Source organism: Oncorhynchus keta, chromosome 27, assembly GCF_023373465.1.
Source record: "Oncorhynchus keta strain PuntledgeMale-10-30-2019 chromosome 27, Oket_V2, whole genome shotgun sequence".
NCBI classification, from domain to species: Eukaryota; Metazoa; Chordata; class Actinopteri; order Salmoniformes; family Salmonidae; genus Oncorhynchus; species Oncorhynchus keta.
The window spans coordinates 12,235,752-12,252,791 of record NC_068447.1 but is presented as its reverse complement, the minus strand read 5'-3'; the positions used below and the strand labels follow the sequence as shown (position 1 = coordinate 12,252,791).

General features: G+C 46.1%; 1 protein-coding gene and 1 long non-coding RNA gene across 4 annotated transcripts in view; both read right to left on the bottom strand.

Moving 5' to 3' along the window:
- Window positions 1-3,097: 3,097 nt before the first annotated feature.
- LOC118359544 (minor histocompatibility antigen H13) overlaps window positions 3,098-17,040 on the bottom strand; it is a 33,589-nt gene continuing 19,646 nt past the window's right edge. Inside the window, exons 8-12 of the mRNA XM_052481694.1 lie at window positions 12,487-12,570; window positions 12,274-12,310; window positions 11,597-11,699; window positions 11,420-11,505; window positions 3,098-4,976 (exon numbers count right to left, since the gene is read on the bottom strand). Coding sequence (XP_052337654.1) covers window positions 4,904-4,976; window positions 11,420-11,505; window positions 11,597-11,699; window positions 12,274-12,310; window positions 12,487-12,570 — 383 coding nt within the window. The 3' untranslated portion in view covers window positions 3,098-4,903. The remainder of the gene's footprint in view (window positions 4,977-11,419; window positions 11,506-11,596; window positions 11,700-12,273; window positions 12,311-12,486; window positions 12,571-17,040) is intronic.
- LOC127912448 (uncharacterized) lies at window positions 4,984-11,402 on the bottom strand. 3 transcript variants are annotated; one of them, XR_008082755.1, is made up of 3 exons: window positions 9,684-11,402; window positions 6,627-6,722; window positions 4,984-6,386 (listed from the first exon to the last, which is right to left on the bottom strand). It is a non-coding gene; the product is annotated as an uncharacterized LOC127912448 (long non-coding RNA). The 3 variants fall into 3 exon arrangements; XR_008082756.1 differs by lacking the exon at window positions 9,684-11,402 and adding an exon at window positions 9,444-9,670; XR_008082757.1 differs by lacking the exon at window positions 9,684-11,402 and having other exon boundaries at window positions 4,984-5,714; window positions 5,907-6,386; window positions 6,627-6,978.

Below are 17,040 nucleotides of genomic sequence, written 5' to 3'. Positions count from 1 at the left end.
ATGTCTTCCACACACAGGTTTCAGTAACAGCTGGTTTTGATAATGATAATAAAGTGGTCATAAAGATGACATGCTAATGGCAATGTCAGGCTGCTCTGTGCAAACATAAGTCATCAGAGAGAGGTGGATCTGAAGCTTTGTTTTTCCTCATCAATCATACAAGGCTCACTCCAGTCCACCAGCCTTGAAAACTAAGCACACACCGTTCAAAAGAATTGTATGAGCGTGTTATTTTTTTCTTACTGAACCCACCAGCTGTAGAACTATAAATCACAGATTAAAAACACAAATGATTATTTCTCTGCAAAGGATGACTGTTGAACTGTTGAACATAGCCAGTAACTGTAAATTAAAAATAGAACAGTGCGGGATGAATATTGACTATGGCTTTACCACTTGACTGGTTAATAGACCTCCCCTGTGTGACCTATGACCCCCCCTACTCTCAGTGGTCAGCTAGGGGCAGGGGATGGAGGGTGGGCCTGTGGGGGTGGTGAGGGATCAGAATAGATCAAAATGAGGTTACCAAGAGAGAGAGAGAGAGAGAAAGAGAGACCAAGTCACTAGGCAACACCCTGACGACACGCTGGGGCTAATACATGCTATTTCTTTTTAGGGGGCATGACACGGCCAGAGGGTAGGGTCCCTCTCCCTCCCAGTGGGCCCCCTCAGAAGCACACCTGCATCGGGAGTGGGGGTCTCAGCACAAAGACAGCCTAGAATATAGAGCAGCTCCACTACAGAGCCCCTAGGAGGAGAAGATACAGCAACAGACAGCGAAAAGGAAGAAAGTTCGAGCTTTGAAACCTGACCCCTCCACACACACGCGGTATAGTGCATTGTTGCTGCAGCCTTACCCATAGTCCTAACAGCTGTCTCGTGTTGTATTCCTCTCTAAGTGTGTGTAGGTGTGTGTGTCGGTGTGTGCTCTTAAATCATGTTTCCCCGGCCACAACGTTCAGGCCTCTCTGTAGTGGCTTCAGTTTCACCACACAGGCCCGGGGACATGGTTTGCCTGTTGTCATGACACTGGGACTTGGTGCAGAGTGAATGCTGGGAACTGGTTTGCATCTCGGGACTCAGCAAACACAGCAGGGCAGAGACCCATGACCACCAGAGGAAGTGCCCCCCACATCAGATATTAACTGAAGGAATACAATTTGACATTTTAATCATTTAGCAGACGGTCTTATCCAGAGCAACTTGGAGTTGGTGCATTCATCTTAAAGTACATTTCCCACAATAAATCAGCATAGGCAAGTCTGATAATAGCTTTTAACTCCTCTATCAGTGAGACTAGCCTATGTAATGTGGTAAAGAGGGTATCAAGTATTTATTATGTCCTCCATGATGATAATACATCCTCATTTCCTATCTACAGGTAATATCTTCAGCTTCCTGCCTGTCCACAGAGATCACTGTGATTCCTAAAGTACTTCCCCCTTCACACACACTGACGTGATGAATTCCAGATGTAGTTGGCATGTTTTATTAGCGGCTGGACGGCAGACAATAGGTCTTTACCTCAGACTCTTCTCTCTCAAACGGCTTCACGGCAGTCAGCAGGTCTTTACCTCAGACTCTTCTCTCTCAAACGGCTTTACGGCAGACAGCAGGTCTTTACCTCAGACTCTTCTCTCTCAAACGGCTTTACGGCAGACAGTAGGTCTTTACCTCAGACTCTTCTCTCTCAAACGGCTTTACGGCAGACAGTAGGTCTTTACCTCAGACTCTTCTCTCTCAAACGGCTTTACGGCAGACAGCAGGTCTTTACCTCAGACTCTTCTCTTCTCTCTCAAACGGCTTTACGGCAGACAGTAGGTCTTTACCTCAGACTCTTCTCTCTCAAACGGCTTTACGGCAGACAGTAGGTCTTTACCTCAGACTCTTCTCTTCTCTCTCAAATGGCTTTACGGCAGACAGCAGGTCTTTACCTCAGATACTTCTCTTCTCTCTCAAATGGCTTTACGGCAGACAGCAGGTCTTTACCTCAGACTCTTCTCTCTCAAATGGCTGGACGGCAGACAATAGGTCTTTACCTCAAGACTCTTCTCTTCTCTCTCAGTATCCCCTAGCTACCAGACTGTCTCCACTCGGTAGCCACTCACCACCAGATTGACTGGAAGGGGGTCTTTGACTGTATAATCAGAATCGCCTTTAGCCAACAAGGACATTTACCCAGAATTAGATTTGGTGAAATAGTGCTGCTACGGTCAATAGAATCAACAAAGAATATAGACAATAAGCAGAACACACAATAGATACTCATCGTTATCACCCTTAGTATCAGCAGAACTAGCAGCAGCCTCAACTGATTTGACAAGAGTTACAAAGACCGATTAAACAACTTCATATCAGTTTCCTTCTAATGTTAACTATTAGGAGTCCTGGGCAACATTCGTAGAGCTTCTCTCAAATGAATCTATCTACAGGATGGGGGTGTGACTAACACAATGAAACAGAAGGATGAATCTGGGCTCCTGCAGAGACATTTCCTCCTCTGCTTCCTCTTCTGTACTTTATCTCACGGCTCAGTTGTAGAGAGCGAACCACTACGCCCCCTTGTGGCATCTTTTCAATCTACAACCACTCAAATTCCTACATCCCTTGAGACAACTTATCCTCTAACACTTTGCTTTAGGAGGGGCATCACAGTATTTCCTTCACATCTCCTCACTATCCAAGACACCAGTTATGTGTGGTTTCATAAATTCTCTCTCAGCTTGTTTGTCTGTCTGCATGTCTGTTTATCAGTCTGTCTGGGCGGCAGGCATGGGGCCAGTAACCGAAAGGCTGGTGGTTTTGAACCCTCAGAGCCGTAATGTGAAAAATCCGTTGATGTGTCCTTGACCATCGTGTCCTCAAACAGGGAGTACAGGAGGGTGCTAAGCACACATCCATGTGGAATGGAGGAGTCAGCGTTGTGGAGGTGTTGTTGCCTACTCTCACCACCAGGGGTCTGCCCATCAGGAATTCTACGATCCAGCTGTGTAGTGAACAGACTCCGAGGCGCTTGCAAGCATAGCTGCAGGTGGGAGTTTTTTTAAATAAGCAACACTGGAACCTACAGGGCCTCTGGAAAGTATTCAGACCCATCGACTTTTTCCACATTTTATTCTAAAATGGATTAAAAATGAAATATTTTACTCATCAATCTACACAATAACCCATGACAAAGTGAAAACGGGTTTAGACATTTTAGCAAATGTATATTAAAACCAAAAAAACACTTTTTAAACGTAATTATTCAGACCCTTTTCTATGAGGCTCAGGTGCTTAACATAATGCTTGATTAGTTGGGCTTTTGCTTGCTGTACAACATCGAAACCCATTCAGTCTGTCTACAAACAGGCTCTCAAAATGCCTGATAGGAAGCCCAATAGCCATCACTGTTACAACCTCAGAAAGAATGACATCCAGAGTTGGAAAAATCTTTTGCAATACACCAACACGTCTTGTATTCAAGATCCTGAATGGCCTGGCTCCTCCCCCTCCACTCAGTACTTTTGTTAAACAGAAGGGGTCTAAAATGCTTTCTGCGCTGTAACATCCTAATTTCCCTCGAGTCGTCCATCAGATGTGCTCTCCGCGCCATCCCTCCTACAGCCCAGAATGCACTTCCCTGTAGAATTTACTCTAAATAACCAGAAAAACCCATGTGTGGGTGGCTACTTCAACACAAAACTAAAGACCTACACATTGGTTATGCTTCTCTACGGTGATATACACCAACATTTATTGAAAATAAACAAAGGCTCATAATAAACTTTGAATTACACAAGTAGAATAGGAGAAAAGAAATGGTATATTTATTTGAAATGATAGCAGGGTTACTGAACTTCACCTAAACACATTACTACAGAACTCCTCAATCCCTAACACAACCCCCCCCCCACCCCCGGCCTGAAACACACGGCTCCATTCTGCAAAAGGACAGAACTTCTACATAATCAAAGCAAAACAATCCCATCATTTGATCCCCTGGGTCTCCTCTCTCCGAGGAGATATGGTTCTGTCGACACGGTCTCCATCTGCAGGTACAGCTCAGTCACTGCACGGGGCGTAACCAACTCCTATCCTAATACATTATTTCCATATAACAGACTCTTGTGATTGGATATGACAGAGTATGACTCTCAGAAATATCATTGTGTCATAGCAAATATCAAAATGTGATATCATGATTATACAAGTTTTAGTTACTTCCTTAAATACGCTGATCTGAATTCGAAGCGATTATTACCTTTACACTGGCCAACAAGTCAGGCGGCATGTAATTACATGCACTACCAAATTGGTGCAATTATACCTTGAGAATGGTAGGTATTTAGGCCTACTTCCAGGCCAGAGGACAGTAGTACAGGTGAAGCTCCTAAAGCATGTGTGTGACAATCGTAGACTCATCTCCAGCCTCCTTCACATCGTCCAATGACGTTTCATTCTCGATGAGGAAGGGATTCCCCTTTAGCAAACCAAGACGGGACAGAAACCAAACTAAACCACCAAACTTGACCACTGTTATCTGAGTATCCCGAGAGCAATTTCTAAAAAATGTTCAGCTTCCGGTGATCTCAGATTCACCCAGAAAGAAAAAAGTAAAACATACGAGTTTAAAATACTGGCGAATCAAATGAAATAAAAACCAGAAATATGAGAATGCAAAAGGGAAAGAAATACAAAACAAGAACGAAAACATAGGCACCAAAAAGCTGTTTTACAAAACACTTAAACTACAACATTTCCCAATGTTATCACAGTTATTTAATTTAAAAAATCATCCACTTCCTTGTACAGCACACAACTCCAGGGAAACATGAACATCCTCCTAGGATGTGTACAGAGAGGAGGGCTGCTGTGAACCTGGTGCCAGAGAGGGACGGACGACCTTGTAGGAACTTGGTCGTCATTTGTCTTTTTTCTCAACCTGTGTAGTCCCTTCTTTAGCAGCAACATCTTCCGCAGACACTTCTTCATACCTGTCAAGAAGGGCAGAAAATACATGTTTTTACAGAGACCAGGAAAGGATGAACAAAAACGTTGATTTCACTAAAGGGACAATTTATTCCAAATGAACATGCGTCATGCTGATACCAAAAAAACAACCAATGGGAGAGGAGCGATGATTCCAATGCTGGCCCGGGACTCAGACAAATAGATAAAAAGACACGTGTCAGTGGCAGCCCTTGAGATGACTGATGGTGTCTGAATCAGACATAACCAAAGAAACTCACAACACTTAAGATACAAAGGGTTGGGGGTTTAATGTCTGGACCAGACAGGGCCTGGATAACTAAAAGGTTTGGGGGTTTAATGTCTGGACCAGACAGGGCCTGGATAACTAAAAGGGTTGGGGGTTTAATGTCTGGACCAGACAGGGCCTGGTTAACTAAAAGGGTTGGGGGTTTAATGTCTGGACCAGACAGGGCCTGGTTAACTAAAAGGGTTGGGGGTTTAATGTCTGGACCAGACAGGGCCTGGATAACTAAAAGGGTTGGGGGTTTAATGTCTGGACCAGACAGGGCCTGGATAACTAAAAGGGTTGGGGGTTTAATGTCTGGACCAGACAGGACCTGGATAACTAAAAGGGTTGGGGGTTTAATGTCTGGACCAGACAGGGCCTGGATAACTAAAAGGGTTGGGGGTTTAATGTCTGGACCAGACAGGACCTGGATAACTAAAAGGGTTGGGGGTTTAATGTCTGGACCAGACAGGACCTGGATAACTAAAAGGGTTGGGGGTTTAATGTTTGGACCAGACAGGACCTGGTTAACTAAAAGGGTTGGGGGTTTAATGTCTGGACCAGACAGGGCCTGGATAACTAAAAGGGTTGGGGGTTTAATGTCTGGACCAGACAGGGCCTGGTTAACTAAAAGGGTTGGGGGTTTAATGTCTGGACCAGACAGGACCTGGATAACTAAAAGGGTTGGGGGTTTAATGTCTGGACCAGACAGGGCCTGGTTAACTAAAAGGGTTGGGGGTTTAATGTCTGGACCAGACAGGACCTGGATAACTAAAAGGGTTGGGGGTTTAATGTCTGGACCAGACAGGACCTGGATAACTAAAAGGGTTGGAGGTTTAATGTCTGGACCAGACATGGCCTGGATAACTAAAAGGGTTGGGGGTTTAATGTCTGGACCAGACAGGACCTGGATAACTAAAAGGGTTGGGGGTTTAATGTCTGGACCAGACAGGACCTGGATAACTAAAAGGGTTGGGGGTTTAATGTCTGGACCAGACAGGACCTGGTTAACTAAAAGGGTTGGGGGTTTAATGTCTGGACCAGACAGGGCCTGGATAACTAAAAGGGTTGGGGGTTTAATGTCTGGACCAGACAGGGCCTGGTTAACTAAAAGGGTTGGGGGTTTAATGTCTGGACCAGACAGGACCTGGATAACTAAAAGAGTTGGGGGTTTAATGTCTGGACCAGACAGGGCCTGGATAACTAAAAGGGTTGGGGGTTTAATGTCTGGACCAGACAGGACCTGGATAACTAAAAGGGTTGGGGGTTTAATGTCTGGACCAGACAGGACCTGCTTAAATAAAGGGGTTGGGGGTTTAATGTCTGGACCAGACAGGGCCTGGATAACTAAAAGGGTTGGGGGTTTAATGTCTGGACCAGACAGGACCTGGATAACTAAAAGGGTTGGGGGTTTAATGTCTGGACCAGACAGGACCTGGATAACTAAAAGGGTTGGGGGTTTAATGTCTGGACCAGACAGGACCTGGATAACTAAAAGGGTTGGGGGTTTAATGTCTGGACCAGACAGGGCCTGGATAACTAAAAGGGTTGGGGGTTTAATGTCTGGACCAGACAGGGCCTGGATAACTAAAAGGGTTGGGGGTTTAATGTCTGGACCAGACAGGGCCTGGATAACTAAAAGGGTTGGGGGTTTAATGTCTGGACCAGACAGGGCCTGGATAACTAAAAGGGTTGGGGGTTTAATGTCTGGACCAGACAGGGCCTGGATAACTAAAAGGGTTGGGGTTTAATGTCTGGACCAGACAGGGCCTGGATAACTAAAAGGGTTGGGGGTTTAATGTCTGGACCAGACAGGGCCTGGATAACTAAAAGGGTTGGGGTTTAATGTCTGGACCAGACAGGGCCTGGATAACAAAAAGGGTTGGGGGTTTAATGTCTGGACCAGACAGGGCCTGGATAACTAAAAGGGTTGGGGGTTTAATGTCTGGACCAGACAGGGCCTGGATAACTAAAAGGGTTGGGGTTTAATGTCTGGATCAGACAGGGCCTGGATAACTAAAAGGGTTGGGGGTTTAATGTCTGGACCAGACAGGGCCTGGATAACTAAAAGGGTTGGGGGTTTAATGTCTGGACCAGACAGGGCCTGGATAACTAAAAGGGTTGGGGGTTTAATGTCTGGACCAGACAGGGCCTGGATAACAAAAAGGGTTGGGGGTTTAATGTCTGGACCAGACAGGGCCTGGATAACTAAAAGGGTTGGGGGTTTAATGTCTGGACCAGACAGGACCTGGTTAACTAAAAGGGTTGGGTTTAATGTCTGGACCAGACAGGGCCTGGTTAACTAAAAGGGTTGGGGGTTTAATGTCTGGACCAGACAGGGCCTGGTTAACTAAAAGGGTTGGGTTTAATGTCTGGACCAGACAGGGCCTGGATAACTAAAAGGGTTGGGGGTTTAATGTCTGGACCAGACAGGGCCTGGATAACTAAAAGGGTTGGGGGTTTAATGTCTGGACCAGACAGGGCCTGGATAACTAAAAGGGTTGGGGGTTTAATGTCTGGACCAGACAGGGCCTGGATAACTAAAAGGGTTGGGGGTTTAATGTCTGGACCAGACAGGGCCTGGATAACTAAAAGGGTTGGGGGTTTAATGTCTGGACCAGACAGGGCCTGGATAACTAAAAGGGTTGGGGGTTTAATGTCTGGACCAGACAGGGCCTGGATAACTAAAAGGGTTGGGGGTTTAATGTCTGGACCAGACAGGGCCTGGATAACAAAACGGGTTGGGGGTTTAATGTCTGGACCAGACAGGGCCTGGATAACTAAAAGGGTTGGGGGTTTAATGTCTGGACCAGACAGGACCTGGTTAACTAAAAGGGTTGGGTTTAATGTCTGGACCAGACAGGGCCTGGTTAACTAAAAGGGTTGGGGGTTTAATGTCTGGACCAGACAGGGCCTGGTTAACTAAAAGGGTTGGGTTTAATGTCTGGACCAGACAGGGCCTGGATAACTAAAAGGGTTGGGGGTTTAATGTCTGGACCAGACAGGGCCTGGATAACTAAAAGGGTTGGGGGTTTAATGTCTGGACCAGACAGGGCCTGGATAACTAAAAGGGTTGGGGGTTTAATGTCTGGACCAGACAGGGCCTGGATAACTAAAAGGGTTGGGGGTTTAATGTCTGGACCAGACAGGGCCTGGATAACTAAAAGGGTTGGGGGTTTAATGTCTGGACCAGACAGGGCCTGGTTAACTAAAAGGGTTGGGTTTAATGTCTGGACCAGACAGGGCCTGGATAACTAAAAGGGTTGGGGGTTTAATGTCTGGACCAGACAGGGCCTGGATAACTAAAAGGGTTGGGGGTTTAATGTCTGGACCAGACAGGGCCTGGATAACTAAAAGGGTTGGGGGTTTAATGTCTGGACCAGACAGGGCCTGGATAACTAAAGGGGTTGGGGGTTTAATGTCTGGACCAGACAGGACCTGGATAACTAAAAAGGGTTGGGGGTTTAATGTCTGGACCAGACAGGGCCTGGATAACTAAAAGGGTTGGGGGTTTAATGTCTGGACCAGACAGGGCCTGGATAACTAAAAGGGTTGGGGGTTTAATGTCTGGACCAGACAGGACCTGGATAACTAAAAGGGTTGGGGGTTTAATGTCTGGACCAGACAGGGCCTGGATAACTAAAAGGGTTGTGGGTTTAATGTCTGGACCAGACAGGGCCTGGTTAACTAAAAGGGTTGGGTTTAATGTCTGGACCAGACAGGGCCTGGATAACTAAAAGGGTTGGGGGTTTAATGTCTGGACCAGACAGGGCCTGGATAACTAAAAGGGTTGGGGGTTTAATGTCTGGACCAGACAGGGCCTGGATAACTAAAAGGGTTGGGGGTTTAATGTCTGGACCAGACAGGGCCTGGATAACTAAAAGGGTTGGGGGTTTAATGTCTGGACCAGACAGGGCCTGGATAACTAAAAGGGTTGGGGTTTAATGTCTGGACCAGACAGGGCCTGGATAACTAAAAGGGTTGGGGGTTTAATGTCTGGACCAGACAGGGCCTGGTTAACTAAAAGGGTTGGGGGTTTAATGTCTGGACCAGACAGGGCCTGGATAACTAAAAGGGTTGGGGGTTTAATGTCTGGACCAGACAGGGCCTGGATAACTAAAAGAGTTGGGGGTTTAATGTCTGGACCAGACAGGGCCTGGATAACTAAAAGGGTTGGGGGTTTAATGTCTGGACCAGACAGGACCTGGTTAACTAAAAGGGTTGGGGGTTTAATGTCTGGACCAGACAGGGCCTGGTTAACTAAAAGGGTTGGGGGTTTAATGTCTGGACCAGACAGGGCCTGGATAACTAAAAGGGTTGGGGGTTTAATGTCTGGACCAGACAGGGCCTGGATAACTAAAAGAGTTGGGGGTTTAATGTCTGGACCAGACAGGGCCTGGATAACTAAAAGGGTTGGGGGTTTAATGTCTGGACCAGACAGGACCTGGTTAACTAAAAGGGTTGGGGGTTTAATGTCTGGACCAGACAGGGCCTGGATAACTAAAAGGGTTGGGGGTTTAATGTCTGGATCAGACAGGGCCTGGTTAACTAAAAGGGTTGGGGGTTTAATGTCTGGACCAGACAGGGCCTGGATAACTAAAAGGGTTGGGGGTTTAATGTCTGGACCAGACAGGGCCTGGTTAACTAAAAGGGTTGGGTTTAATGTCTGGACCAGACATGGCCTGGATAACTAAAAGGGTTGGGGGTTTAATGTCTGGACCAGACAGGACCTGGATAACTAAAAGGAGGAACCATTCTCTGGATATGGAACCCTTCTCAGTGAAGGAGAGGTATTGCATCTGCCAATGCCAGGGGTCCACAGAAATCAGGTTTAAAAGCGGAGGGAAACTGAAAGCCAGGGTTGATGAGAGGGGTGGCAGGACAGGAGAGTGGGGAAGGGAGACATGGGGAGACATGGCCGAGAGAGAGGTGGTGGGTGCTCTGCCCAGTCAGACTGAACATAGGAGAAGTAAACAAAGAATGAGTGAATATAAAGTTTGTGTAGTCCGAGATACCAGCAATGAGACCGACAGGAACCAGTCAAAAGTAAGCTGACAAGGCAAGTTGTCAGTGGGTACGAAGCCCTGGCACTGCCACCTTTGACACCCAGGTCTCTTAGCCTCTCCACATATTGTGCCACCCCAAGGTCACATGTTGTTACCATGGTGATTATCAAGCAAGGACACATTCCTGGCAGGAGAGGTTTGGGGAATGTTTCTTCTCCTTCCCCAGCCCAGGTGGTTGCCCCAGCTGAGTGTCTAAGCACTGTTATTATGGCTAACAGGCAGCAGTCACCCCTCCACGGCCACAGGGCCCAGAGTAGGAGCTAGCGGGCACAGAGTAGGAGCTAGCGGGCACAGAGTAGGAGCTAGCGGGCACAGAGTAGGAGCTAGCGGGCACAGAGTAGGAGCTAGCGGGCCAAGAGTAGGAGCTAGCGGGCCAAGAGTAGGAGCTAGCGGGCCAAGGCCCTGAACCAGTAGGTGCATTTACATAACACACAACACTCCAAGCAGCACTGGGTGGGAGGAATGATATCAAATGTTATTTGTCACATGCTGAATACAACAGGTGTAGTAGACCATACAGTGTCCTGCTGAATACAACAGGTGTTGTAGACCATACAGCGTACTGCTGAATACAACAGGTGTAGTAGACCTTACAGTGAAATGCTGAATACAACAGGTATAGTAGACCTTACAGTGTACTGCTGAATACAACAGGTGTAGTAGACCTTACAGTGTACTGCTGAATACAACAGGTGTAGTAGACCTTACAGTGTAATGCTGAATACAACAGGTGTAGTAGACCTTACAGTGTCCTGCTGAATACAACAGGTGTAGTAGACCTTACAGTGTCCTGCTTACTTACAAGCCCTTAACCAACAATGCTTTAAGAACTTAAAAAATAAAAATAAGTTTTAAGTAAAAAAATGTAAAATAAAATATATCGTTGTAATCATGTAAATGATCTTTGAGTCTGGAGAAACAATTTTATGATGAGTGAAGATAGTAAAAATGTGTCAAGCTGAGAGACAGGCAACCAATAGCGCCATCTGGTGCTGCACGGTGAATGATTTGATTTGAAACAGGCTAAATGTTCACTACCCCTGGTGATGAGGCTGACGCGTGAGCTTGGCTGATAAAATAAATGTCATGATGGAAACAGGGAAGGTGTTATTACCTGAACATCTCAGTCAGTTCTCCTTTCAACAGAGCTACAACCAATGGGAATCCAATACAGGCTGGGACCAGGTACAGCAAGGCAGGCTGGGAAGGAAGAGAGAGACAAGACAACCAGTTGGTACCAGCCAAGTCGACATAAAGGTGAGCCTTTGACCTGGGAATCAGTGCCTCTCACCTGGGCATGTTTAAAGGTGTGCATGACCCAGATGGTCAGGCCCAGGCCAAAGATGTAGGCCAGGAAGCTGGTGTGGAAGTAGGTCCTGGTGTTCTTCTTTAGACTAGAGGGAACAGACAGAACATAAAATATATGACAGGTAAGGAGAGGGAGGATATGGGCCATGTTCTTTAGACTTGAGGGAGCAGACAGAACATTACACACGACAGGTAAGGAGAGGGAGGATATGGGCCATGTTCTTTAGACTTGAGGGAGCAGACAGAACATTACACACGACAGGTAAGGAGAGGGAGGATATGGGCCATGTTCTTTAGACTTGAGGGAGCAGACAGAACATTACACACGACAGGTAAGGAGAGGGAGGATATGGGCCATGTTCTTTAGACTGGAGGAGCAGACAGAACATTACACACGACAGGTAAGGAGAGGGAGGATATGGGCCATGTTCTTTAGACTTGAGGGAGCAGACAGAACATTACACACGACAGGTAAGGAGAGGGAGGATATGGGCCATGTTCTTTAGACTTGAGGGAGCAGACAGAACATTACACACGACAGGTAAGGAGAGGGAGGATATGGGCCATGTTCTTTAGACTTGAGGGAGCAGACAGAACATTACACACGACAGGTAAGGAGAGGGAGGATATGGGCCATGATAGAAAAGAGTTCGAGCTCACCTGACATCAAAGCGGAGAAGTAAAGCAATGAAGATACCTGAAAAACAACATGTAATATTAACATTAACAGAGTGGGCAGCGCTATCAGAAGAAAATAAGGTGTACTGGAGGTGGATCTAATGCTGAAGTACTACCATTATCTAGTGGATGTGACAAGCCTATTGGTATGTAAAATTAGACGCTACTGTTGAGGGAAGAGGATGTTTTACTTGCCTGGAATGACAATATCTCCCAGCCCCAGCATTGCAAATTGACTGGCACCCAGACCCTTCTCCAGCAGGTCCTGGGGAAACACCACTGAGATGGACAGAAGAGAAGGGAGAGAGAGAGAGAGAGGGGGAAAAAAATGGCTGTCACCGTGTGGTCAGATGTGATCTGATTACAGAGACCAATAGACGAGCACACACACAGTAACAGGCATGAGTATTAAAATGGAGCTGGAATGCACAGCGGATGTTTTATGCGCTCCTGACCAATTCGGACATTTTGTCTGGGTTTCTTTTGCGCTGAGCTTAACTTTATTTGGACCTCATGTTTCAGCCAGTGTTCCCTCTGACAAAAAAAGAGAGTTTCTGGACATCAAAACTTCGAATTTGGATGAAGATTTCTACTTCAACGAGTCGGTGGCACAGGACATACGGTTCACCCCGGACCAGGCTTTAATTCCGACACTCGGAAGAGAAAGAATGCAATATAAAAAGGCAGACCTAAGCACAAGAGGGGTGCTGTGACTTAACAGCCGGTGCGTAATCTCTAATATTAAGGAAGCCTCAAGGTTCTGCCCTTCCGAGTTAGAATACCTCATGACAAGCTGTAGACCATACTATTTACCAAGAGAGTTATCTATTAACCGCCACAAAACGATACGGTCACCGAGACCACACTCAACCAGATGTGTAAGGCCATAAGCGAACAAGAAAATGCTCATGCAGAGGCGGCGCTCCTAGAAAACTGATATCCGTCTGACCTAAATTCTACCAGCATGTCACCTGTGCAACTAGAAGCGGAAAAAAAAAGAATAAAAACTCTCGATCACCTTTGCATCACAGAGACCCATACAAAGCTCCATTTGGCAAATCTGATCACAACTCCATCCTCCTGATTCCTGTTAACAAGCAAAATCTTAAAACATGAAGTACCAGTGATGCACCCAATATGGAAGTGGTCCAAACAGATGCTAAGCTACAGGACTGTTATGCTAAGCTACAGGACTGTTATGCTAAGCTACAGGACTGTTATGCTAAGCTACAGGACTGTTATGCTAAGCTACAGGACTGTTGTGCTAAGCTACAGGACTATTTCCCAGAACACAGACTAGAATATTGTTCTGGGACTCATCCGACGGCACTGGAGGTTCCCACATCAGTCACAGGCTTCTTTAGTTTGTCGACGACATCACCACAGTGACCGTACGTACAGATCACAACCAGAAGCCATGGATTACATGCAACATCAGCACTGTGCTAAAGGGTAGAGCTGCCACTCAAGTAGTGAGACACTAACCCGGACACTTAAGAAATCCTGCTGCACCCGTCAAACAGGCAAAGCGTCAATACAGGACTATGATTGAATTCTACTACACTGGCTCGGACGCGCCTCGCATGTGGCCGGCTCGCAAACTATCAAGGACTACAAAAGGAAAACCAGCTGCGAGCTGCCAACTGACGTGAGCCTACTCGATGAGCTAAATGCCTTCTATCCTCGCTTCGAGGGAAGCAACACTGAATGATGCATGAGAGCACCAGCTGTTCCGGACAACTGTGTGATCACGCTCTCTGTAGACGATCTGAGTAAGCCCTTTAAATAAGTTAACATTCACAAGACAACAGGGCCAGACGGATTACCGAGACGTGAACTCCAAGCACCCGCTGACAAGTGACTTCACTGACATTTTCAACCTCTCCCTGACCAAGTCTAATAACTACATGTTGATTCAAGCAGACCACCCTAGTCCCTGTGCCCAAGATAACCTGCCTAAATGACTATTGCCCCGTAGCACTCACATTTGTAGACATGAAATGGTTTGAAAGACTGGTCATGACACAACATCATTATCCCTGACCCAATCCAATTTGCATACTACCCCAATAGATCCAAAGATAATGCAGTTTGTATTGCACTCCACACTGCCCTTCCCCACCTGGACAAAAGGAACACCTACATGAGAATGCTGTTCATTGACTACAGCTCAGCATTCAACACCATAGTACCCTGCAAGCTCATCACTAAGCTAAGGACCCTGGGACTGAACACCTCCCTCTGCAACTGGATCCTGGACTTCCTGACAGGGTAGGCAACAACACATCCGCAAAGCTGACCCTCAACTCAGGGAACACCTCAGGGGTGCATGCTCAGTCCCATTCTGTACTCCCTGTTCACCCACGACAGCGTGGCGCACACGACTCCAACACCATCATTAAGTTTTCCCGACAACACGACGGTGGTAGGCCGGATCACCGACAATGAGAAAGCCTACAGGGAGGAGCTCAGAGACCTGCAAGTGTGGTGCCAGAACAACAATCTCTCGCAAGACAAAGGAGCTGATCGTGTACCACAGGAAACGGAGGGGCGAGCGTCATTCACATCGATGGGGCTGTAATGGAGTGTTTCAAGTTCCCGGTGTCCACGTCACGAAGGATATCTCATAATCCAAACAACACAGTCGTGAAGAGGGCACAACAACTCCTCTTCCCCCTCAGGAGGATGAAAAGATGCGGCATGGGCAGCTGCACCATCGAAAGCATCTTGACTGGCTGCATCACCACTTGGTGTGCCAACCGCTTGGCATTTGACTGCATGGCGCTAGAGGGTATTGCATTACGGCCCAGTACGTCACTGGGGCCCAGCTCCCTGCAGTCCAGGATCTTGACGCCAGGCGGTGTCAGAGGAAGGCCCTAAAAATGGTTTGACTCCAACCACCCAAGTCAGACTCCTCTTTGCTACCACACGGCCAGCGGCACTGAAACACCAAGTCCAAAAACCAACAAGACCCTGAACAGCTTCTACCAGCAAGCCATAAGACTGATAAATAGTTAGTACAGATACCATTTGGTTATCACCATTTGACTGTTTTTGAACAAACTTTAAGCATCCTATACACTGCTATACACTTACCATGTGACTTTATTCTTAGTTATATGTACATATCTACCTTAATTCTCGTACCCCTGCACATTAACTCGGGACTGGTACCCCTTGAAGACAGAAGTTTACATACACTTATGTTGGAGTCATTAAAACTTGGTTTTTCAAACACTCCACAGATTTCTTAAACTATAGTTTGGCACGTCGGTTAGGACATCTACTTTGTGCATGACACAAGTCATTTTTCCAACAATTGTTTACAGACAGATTATTTCACCTATAATTCACTGTATCACAATTCCAGTGGGTGAGAAGTTTACATACACTCAGTTGACTGTGCCTTTAAACAGCTTGGAAAATTCCAGAAAATGATATCATGGCTTTAGAAGCTTCTGATAGGCTAGTTGACATCATTAGAGTCCATTGGAGGTGTACCTGTGGATGTATTTCAAGGCCTATCTTCCAACTCAGTGCCTCTTCGCTTGACATCATGGGAAAATCAAAAGAAATCAGCCAAGACCTCAGAAAAACAATTGTAAACCTCCACAAGTCTGACTCATCCTTGGGAGCAATTTCCAAATGCCTGAAGGTACCACGTTCATCTGTACAAACAATAGTACCCAAGTATAAACACCATGGGACCACACAGCCATCATACCGCTCAGGAAGGAGATACGTTCCGTCTCCTAGAGATGGACGTGCTTTGGTGCGAAAAGTGCAAATCAATCCCAGAACAACAGCAAAGGACCTTGTGAAGATGCTGGAGGAAACCGGTACAAAAGTATCTATATCCACAGTAAAACAAGTCCTATATCGAAATAACCTGAAAGGCCTCTTAGCAAGGAAGAAGCCACTGTTCCAAAACCGCCATAAAAAAAGCCAGACTACGGTTTGCAACTGCACACACTGCTTTGCTGCAAGAGGGACTGGTGCACTTCACAAAATAAATGGCATCATGAGGAAGTAAAAGTGTGTGGATATATTGAAGAAACATCTCAAGACATCAGTCAAGAAGTTAAAGCTTGGTCACAAATGGGTCTTCCAAAATATACAAGCATACTTCCAAAGTTGTGGCAAAATGGCTTAAGGACAACAAAGTCAAAGTATTAGAGTGGCCATCACAAAGCCCTGACCTATATCCTGTAGAACATTTGTGGGCAGAACTGGAAAAGTGTGCACGAGTAAGGAGGAATGGGCCAAAATTCACCCAAATTATTGCGGGAAGCTTGTGGAAGGCTACCCAAAACGTTTGACCCACGTTAAACCATTTAAAGGCAACGCTACCAAATACTAATTGAGTGCATGTAAACTTCTGACCCACTGGGAATGTGATGAATGAAATAAAAGCTGAAATAAATCATTCGCTCTACTATTATTCTGACAATTCACATTCTTAAATGTCAGGAATTGTGTAAAACTGAGTTTAAATGTATTTGGATAAGGTGTATGTAAACTTCTGACTTCAACTGTATATACAGCCAAGTTAACGTGACTCATCGCGTATCTATTATTACACGTTAGATTTTCCCTTTACTTCCCTTCTCTCTGCTTTGCAGGGAAGGGCCCGTAAGCATTTCACTTAGTCCACACCTTTGGTTTGATAGATGCAGCTTTTCACAGGCAGTATAACAAAAAAGTGAAGCGTATGGCTAACAGAGATTTACATAGCACTCGTTAAAATTA